The sequence below is a fragment of the Armigeres subalbatus genome, chromosome 3 (genome assembly GCF_024139115.2).
Source record: "Armigeres subalbatus isolate Guangzhou_Male chromosome 3, GZ_Asu_2, whole genome shotgun sequence".
NCBI classification, from domain to species: Eukaryota; Metazoa; Arthropoda; class Insecta; order Diptera; family Culicidae; genus Armigeres; species Armigeres subalbatus.
The window spans coordinates 391983111-391991071 of NC_085141.1; the positions used below are offsets into that span (position 1 = coordinate 391983111).

The 7961-nt window shown below is 40.2% G+C and overlaps 1 protein-coding gene across 1 annotated transcript; it reads left to right on the plus strand.

Annotated features, from left to right (window-relative positions):
* The first annotated feature begins 4082 nt into the window (after positions 1-4082).
* On the plus strand, positions 4083-6073 carry LOC134222986 (venom serine protease-like). Its single transcript, XM_062702127.1, has 4 exons — positions 4083-4118; positions 4528-4869; positions 4934-5255; positions 5439-6073. Exons 1-4 carry the CDS (start codon positions 4083-4085, stop codon positions 6071-6073), a joined length of 1335 nt encoding a protein of 444 aa, XP_062558111.1.
* Positions 6074-7961: the final 1888 nt, after the last annotated feature.

The following is a 7961-nucleotide window of genomic DNA, read 5'->3' on the forward strand; positions in this document are numbered from 1 at the left end:
GCATAACTTTTTTGCCTTTTTCGTATACTAAGTATACGTAAAGGCTATATATGATCACTCTAAAACCAAACTTTTGATAGAAGGCTCGGAAACCCATAGTGTTATATACCAATCGACTCAGTGATGTCTGTTTGTGTGTATGTATGCATGTGTGTATGTGTGTATTTTTTGTAGACACACTTTTTGGAACTTAGCATTGGCCGAATTTCTCGCAACAAGTTTGACATTTGACTGAGAATCCTGTCCCATTGTTTGCCATTGGAAATTGGCCAGATTGGATTATGGGATCAGAAGTTATGGCCAAAATACTATTGCGCAAAGCACGCTAAAACACTTTTAATTTCGAAAAAAAATTTCAAGTGCCAAAAGTTTGCCAAAAGTCCCAAAGTGTCAATTTTTGTTCAAAAATTTTTTTTTCGAGGTGATATCAGATCTCGACGTTTCATGCATTTCTAAAACATCTGGCATAAAAAAAATGATTTAGATTTTTTCCTGGGAAATTTTCGTGTTTCAAAATAGTCAAATTTTGACCGCTTTGGTCAAACATTTAACGAAGTCCGATTTAGCTGAAATTTTGCATAGGGCCTTTTTTCGAGGAGATAAAACTTTTGAGCACTATTCGTTTTTGAAATTTGAAAAGTCGATTTTCATTGGCATGTATATATGCTTATTCGTCGGAATTATTCGAGGCTTGTTGGCATAAAAACAATATATCTTCAAAAATAATTAAATTACGAACTGTGGGGCCCCAAATGGCCGGAAGTAAGTTATGACAGCAACTCTCCGTGGATGTGCACGCCGCGGAGATCTGACTAGAAGGGGGCAAAATCATGGCTTGCTGCTCGCCGATTGACACGCTGATGTGTGAATCTATTAACACATGCTGAAGACATTTTACTTAAACCCCACATTTCCCTTCTTCTCTCATTAAAAAAAACGCAAAAAAATCTTCTAGCATAGGATGCAATGCTTGTTTTTCTCATGGGTTATTTAAATGAGACGAAGGTGAACATCGGATGCAATTGAGCAACCGGTTAATTTCATTTAAAACTGCTCACCAAAATAACTTGACTCAACATCATGGTTTTACCAGAACAATGATTCAGAGTGTGGGTTCCCAAACTGTGGGACGTGAAGATAAAGCGTGATTCATACTTTCGTTGGATGATTAGAGAACAACAAATTTACGAAGCCAGTGGCCTCCTTTTGTTTGTAAAATATGTACAATGACAATTTCATCCAAAAAACATTCCAAATCTTACCCAAGTGAATCTAAAACTAAGCGGTGTTAAACTTCATTACTAATAAAATTTAAGAACAACCTAATAAAGGTAAGAAAATCCATGCTAATCTAAATTCAATCCAAATCAAATCCAATGCAAATTCAATCCAAATCTAATTCATATCCAATCTAATTCATATCCAATCTAAATCCAATCCAATCCAAAGTGATGAACTTTGTCAAAACTTAAAAATCACTCTAATAAAGTTAAAAAAAAAAACATTCCAATCCAAATCCAATCCAAATCCAATCCAAATCCAATCCAAATCCAATCAAAATCCTATCCAAATCCAATTCAAATCCAAACAAAATCCAATCCAATCCAAATCAAATCCAATCCTAACCCAAATCCAATCCAATCCAAATCCAAATCCAATCCAAATCCAATCCAAATCCAATCCAAATCCAATCCAAATCCAATCCAAATCCAATCCAAATCCAATCAAAATCCAATTCAAATCCAAATCCAAATCTAATCCAAATCTAAATCCAATCCAATTCCAATCCAAATCCAAACCAAATCCAATACAAAGCCAATCCAAAATCCATTTCAAATTCAATTCAAATGCGTACATTTAATACAACTTTTAGTTTCGCGTATAGTACACCATCAACCATTTTCCATCAACAAGTATTGCTAGCCAATAACTCCAAACTAATCTTAAGCTTAATAAATTCGAACTTCCGAATAGCTTTGTAAAATCCGGCAACCTTATTAATTTTTCAAACTCCAAGATATCTGATACTACAGGTAATCCCGCTATGGCTACTAAGTCAGTACATTCCAAGATAAATTTCTAGATAATATATTTGTCTTTCCGAACAGTTTCGAATAGTACAGATTTGAATATTTCTCCATTTCTCTCAGATTTCGTTATATATACTATAGCGCAACTGGTAGTCTCATGTAGATCGCCAAGTGGCTTCATGAAATCTTAATTTGTTTTAATCAAAATCAATGCACGCAGTACTTTGGAATTTTCTAGATCGTAAATCATTTTCCGTTGGTTTTCCATACGCACCTTGTAGTTTCACAAACTACAATACATTTTTTTCGGTCACCGTTCAAACACGCCTTATAGTTTTCTAAACCACAAAACATTTCCGCCGATCTTCCAGACGCGCATTGTAATTTTACAAACCACAAACCAATTTCTTACGGTCTTCCAGGTGAGGCTTTGATGTTTTTCAAACCACAAACCATTTTTCCAGCGGTCTTCGAGACGCGTCTTGTGATTTAGCAAAGCACAAACCATTTTCCGACGGTCTTCGAGACGCGTCTTGTGATTTAGCAAACCACAAACCATTTTCCGACGGTCTTCGAGACGCGTCTTGTGATTTAGCAAACCACAAACCATTTTTCGACGATCTTCGAGACGCGTCTTGTGATTTAGCAAAGCACAAACCATTTTCCGACGGTCTTCGAGACGCGTCTTGTGATTTAGCAAACCACAAACCATTTTCCGACGGTCTTCGAGACGCGTCTTGTAATTTAGCAAACCACAAACCATTTTCCGACGGTCTTCGAGACGCGTCTTGTGATTTAGCAAACCACAAACCATTTTCCGACGATCTTCGAGACGCGTCTTGTGATTTAGCAAACCACAAACCATTTTCCGACGGTCTCCGAGACGCGTCTTGTGATTTAGCAAACCACAAACCATTTTCCGACGGTCTTCGAGACGCGTCTTGTGATTTAGCAAACCACAAACCATTTTCCGACGGTCTTCGAGACGCGTCTTGTGATTTAGCAAACCACAAACCATTTTCCGACGGTCTTCGAGACGCGTCTTGTGATTTAGCAAACCACAAACCATTTTCCGGCGATCTTCGAGACGCGTCTTGTGATTTAGCAAACCACAAACCATTTTCCGACGGTCTTCGAGACGCGTCTTGTGATTTAGCAAACCACAAACCATTTCCGACGGTCTTCGAGACGCGTCTTGCGATTTAGCAAACCACAATCCATTTTCCGACGGTCTTCGAGACGCGTCTTGTGATTTAGCAAACCACAAACCATTTTCCGACGGTCTTCGAGACGCGTCTTGTGATTTAGCAAACCACAAAACATTTGCCCACGGTCTTCCAAAAGGCGCAAACTGAAATATATCACTCGTTACAATTTAAACACTTTAATTCAACTCACCTCATGAAATCAGCGACATGATCCAAAAAATAGACTGGCAGGATCGCTAAAATGTGTGGCCCCAAATGGCCGGAACGAAGTTATGACAGCATATCTCCGTGGATGAGTGTGCAAGCCGCGGAGGTCTGACTAGAAGGGGGCAAAATCATGGCTTGCTGCTCGCCGATGGACACGCTGATGTGTGAATCTATTAACACACGCTGAAGGCATTTTACTCAAACCCCACACGAATTTGGTGTCTTCGACTAAGACAGTAGAACTTTTGCTACAACTCTTGCGAAGACGTATACCTTCCATATACCTCCCGTATACCTTAGGGGGACTGAATACCGTTTTTATATTCTGAACATGATTCATATTCAGAAAACTCGCGTTGATATAACCATCTTGGCTCTAATCATGTAATTATCTCCGTAGGATCTTGAATTCGTTTGAATTCTTGATCGTCAGTGCCGAAAACCGATCAATGTTTTAGTTTGAGGTCGCTTAAACGCCAGTGTTTGGAATATGATGCTCGGGATTTGAGTCAAAACGGTACTTCCAAAGAAGGGCATCGACTTACTCGACTTACTTACTCTCAAAAACGCCATTACGCTAAATCACATAATAAAGGTACTATTAGGTAAACGCGATAAAAACACGATTTTAGCCACCATGCCGTGGCGTGTTTGCGCTTATGTTTTCGAATTGGTAATTCTTTGTTCTTTGCTCACTACAAAATAAATCTATAAGTAGTACTAGAATAAGTAACCTTCCTGTTCGTAGAAAAGTTTTGTATAAATGATTATCGACTCAACCTCGGTCGTATCCAGCCATTTTATTGAAGAATAAACACAATTCAGGCTATAATTTAAAATATGCTTGAATGTGGTAAAAATGTGTATAACTGCGATTACGTTTGTGCTACTTGTCTTTGAGCATATGTTTCTATAACATCGTCATTTTTAGACGATAAAACTCTGTTTACAAAAAATTTAGTTATCAGTGATACCTTGTGACACGTTGACAGCGTGGACGTTTATTTATCGCAATTGTTCATTTTTGTGGAGATAAGGAAACATCTGACAAATTGTTTTACCACCATGTTGATAAAATTTAGCAGCTCGGGGTCCTATTGCAAAATGCACGTTTATCCGATTGGTGGGTTTCAGATCTCCTTCCTTATTTTGCTTCTGTCTTTCATTTGAGAACATACAATAACGGCGTCGTTTCAGCATCGATTACAATCGTTAGCATCCTTAGCGCACTCTCGAGTGTAAATAGCCTCGCCGCATTCTCTGGATGCGACACTGTTCGAGCCGTGCAGGAGAATGAAGTGTTTTACATCCAATCGCCAGGCTACGGGAGCTATTACAAACCGAACACCAACTGCCGATGGCGGTTAAACGCGCCAACTGGGTTCCAACTCTACATGAACTGTTATGATGTTATTCTTCCGAGTGTGAGGTTTTCGTTTATTTTGTTATTATTCAACTTAACCTAGTAACACACATATATTTCCGTAGAGTACTAATTGTGCGGTTGATCGTATCGAGGTATCTCTCAACGGAAATGCTCTGCTATCGGGAGCAAAGCGCTACTGTGGACTAGCATCGTTTATCGTGCAATCTACTGCCAACAAGCTGACTGTGGGTTTGAGATCACCGAAAGCTTCCAGTGGGGGCCGCTTTCGCTGTCAGATTGTAGCCAAACCTCCGCCATGTGACTGCGGCCGTCGGAGGACTGTGAAGATCGTCAATGGCATGCCGACATTGGTGAACGAGTTTCCAATGGTTGCAGGATTAGTGAGCTCATCTGCGAAGAAAGTTTTTTGTGGGGCGACTATCAGTAAGAACACAATCTTTTTAGTTCTCGAATTAAGCTCAAATATGACACAAATTTCAATTTAGTTTAGCGTCTATGTTCAGTTCTGAAATTAATATAAACTGTCAAACAATAATATCGTTTTGAGATACAAAATTTGGCTCTAGATTAAGCTCACGTTCAATTTTATGTTTATATCGGTTTCAGTATCGAATCGCCATGCACTGACTGCCGCACATTGTCTTACTGGACAGAGAATCACCAACACGGCCCTTCTTGTGGGGGATCATGACATCTCAACAGGAGCCGACACCCCCTACTCTACATTGATGGCAATCAGCACATTCACAATCCACAATGGCTATCGAGCGCAGTCTGTCATCAATGACATAGCCATAGTGCGCACACGGGATCAAATAGTCTTCAATGCTGGAGTTGGACCAGCCTGTCTGCCGTGGCGATGGTCAACGGCTTCGTTTGATGGTGTGTCGGTTGAAGCTGTTGGATGGGGAACGGTTGATTATGGAGCTCCTGCTTCGTTGGTGTTGAGAAAGGCCAATTTAAACGTGGTGAGCTACGAGACGTGTCGACAGATATTGAGCAGTTCGGGAATCACTAAGAATCAGATATGTACGTACGCAGACGGGCGAGACAGCTGTCAGTATGATTCAGGGGGACCAGTGCTTTACACCAACCCTAACACCGAAGTAGTGTTCCACGTTGGAGTGATAAGCTACGGGGTGGCTTGTGCAAGTTCTTATCCGAGTGTAAATACAAGAACCACGTCCTATCTGTCGTGGATAAGAGCAAATACAGTCGGAATAAAGTATTGTGAGAAATAATTAATTGATATTTTAATCAGATAAGAATTATTGTCATAAATATAAAATAATGCATATTTTAGGGAAAAATACACTATTGCCGCAGAAATGATGGTATAAAAAATGGGATGTTGTCCAAATAATTTTTCTCCTTACCGCCATCGGGGGTGACAATGGGTCTGGAGGGTGAGAATGGGTCATCGCTCTCACCGGCAGCCTGGAGGTCGTAGAACAAAATCGTTCAAAAAGGTCTCTTATATTTTAGTCTTCTTGCCCTCAGATACATTTAATCCATTCTACAAGCATTCTAAGTAGTTGAAACAGTGACCCATTCTCACCCCCATTTGACCCATTGTCACCCCCGACGACGGTACACTAAATGAAAAGTTTTCGTGCCACATTTTATTCGAATAGATCAGCGGTTTTCAGCCTGGGGTACATGTACTTTTACTGGCCCTAGGGGGTACCTAGAACAAAAATGCGTAATGGCGGATGTATTAAAAAATTCAAATAATTATGTAATTATGTATATTTTTTTTATTTTTAAACTTTGAATTGTACGTAATATGCATGGCGACCAGTATATCAAAGCTTATTGAATCTTACCCACCACAACCAGTGCACTATGTTCCAGGATACAGATTTACGCGAAAAGATACATTCTACGCCAAAACTATATTTTTTAGAAAAAAGCTGTTGTTCTACAAAATTGTTCGAAGTAGTCAGGCCATCATTATGGTGCTACCTAAAAATAGGGTGGCCCATCATACAAAAAAATATTTTTTTTATTTCTCGGAATATTTAAATGTTATGTTCTACAAAGTTGTAGCGCAGCTCATTCCAATCAATTTTGCTAAAAAATCTTTTTCTGTAGCTCTTAAGTTGGATGATTTAGAGCAATTTTACCTAATTGGATTAGGGTGTACCTAAAAAAAAAAAATAGTTGATCTACTTTTTTTGTTTTAGATTTCTCAAAAAAGTCGTCTTCAGGTGACTTTTAGAGCTCAAAAAAGTGCAACTTTTGATGGGAAAATATGCTTAATATCTTTTTCCGATAAAAAGTTATAATCGTTTTTCTGAAAGAAAAATTTATTATGTCAAAAAATTGGGGATATGTTTTTTTATTTAAAGTTCTACCAATTTTACTAAAATCATGATTTTTTTTCTAAAAAATATAGTTTTGGCGTAAAATGCATCTTTTCGCGTAAATCTGTATACTGGACCATAGTGCAGTGGGACAAGAGATCAAAAGGACAAAACGGAAGCCTCCTTTCAAGAGGCTCGGAAGCCTCCTTTCAAGAGGCTCGGAAGCCGCCTTTTAAGAGGCTCGGAAGCCTCCTTTCAAGAGGCCTCAGCCTTCTTTCAAGAGGCTCAGAAGCCTCCTTTCAAGAGGCTTGGAAGCCTCCTTTCAAGAGGCTCAGAAGCCTCCTTTCAAGAGGCTCAGGAAGCCTCCCTTCAAGAGGCCTCGAGCCTCCTTTCAAGAGGCCTCGAAGCCTCCTTTCAAGAGGCTCCAGCCTCCTTCAAGAGGCCTCAGAAGCCTCCTTTCAAGAGGCCTGGAAGCCTCCTTCAAGAGGCTCAGGAAGCCTCCCTTTCAAGAGGCTCAGAGCCTCCTTTCAAGAGGCTCAGAAGCCTCCTTCAAGAGGCTCAGGAAGCCTCCTTTCAAGAGGCCCAGCCTCCTTCAAGAGGCTCGGAAGCCTCCTTTCAAGAGGCTCAGAAGCCTCCTTCAAGAGGCCTCAGAAGCCTCCTTTCAAGAGGCCTGGAAGCCTCCTTTCAAGAGGGCCTGGAAGCCTCCTTCAAGAGGCTCAGAAGCCTCCTTTCAAGAGGCCTCAAGCCTCCTTTCAAGAGGCCTCAGAAGCCTCCTTTCAAGAGGGCTCAGCCTCCTTTCAAGAGGCCTCAAGAAGCCTCCTCC

Excerpts from the sequence above, each read along its gene's own strand:
- LOC134222986 (XM_062702127.1), top strand. The coding sequence starts at position 4,083 with ATGCCGTGGCGTGTTTGCGCTTATGTTTTCGAATTG. Across the intron at positions 4,870-4,933 it reads ATGATGTTATTCTTCCGAGT|AGTACTAATTGTGCGGTTGA; the intron begins GTGAGGTTTTCG and ends ATATTTCCGTAG. Across the intron at positions 5,256-5,438 it reads TTTTTGTGGGGCGACTATCA|TATCGAATCGCCATGCACTG; the intron begins GTAAGAACACAA and ends TATCGGTTTCAG.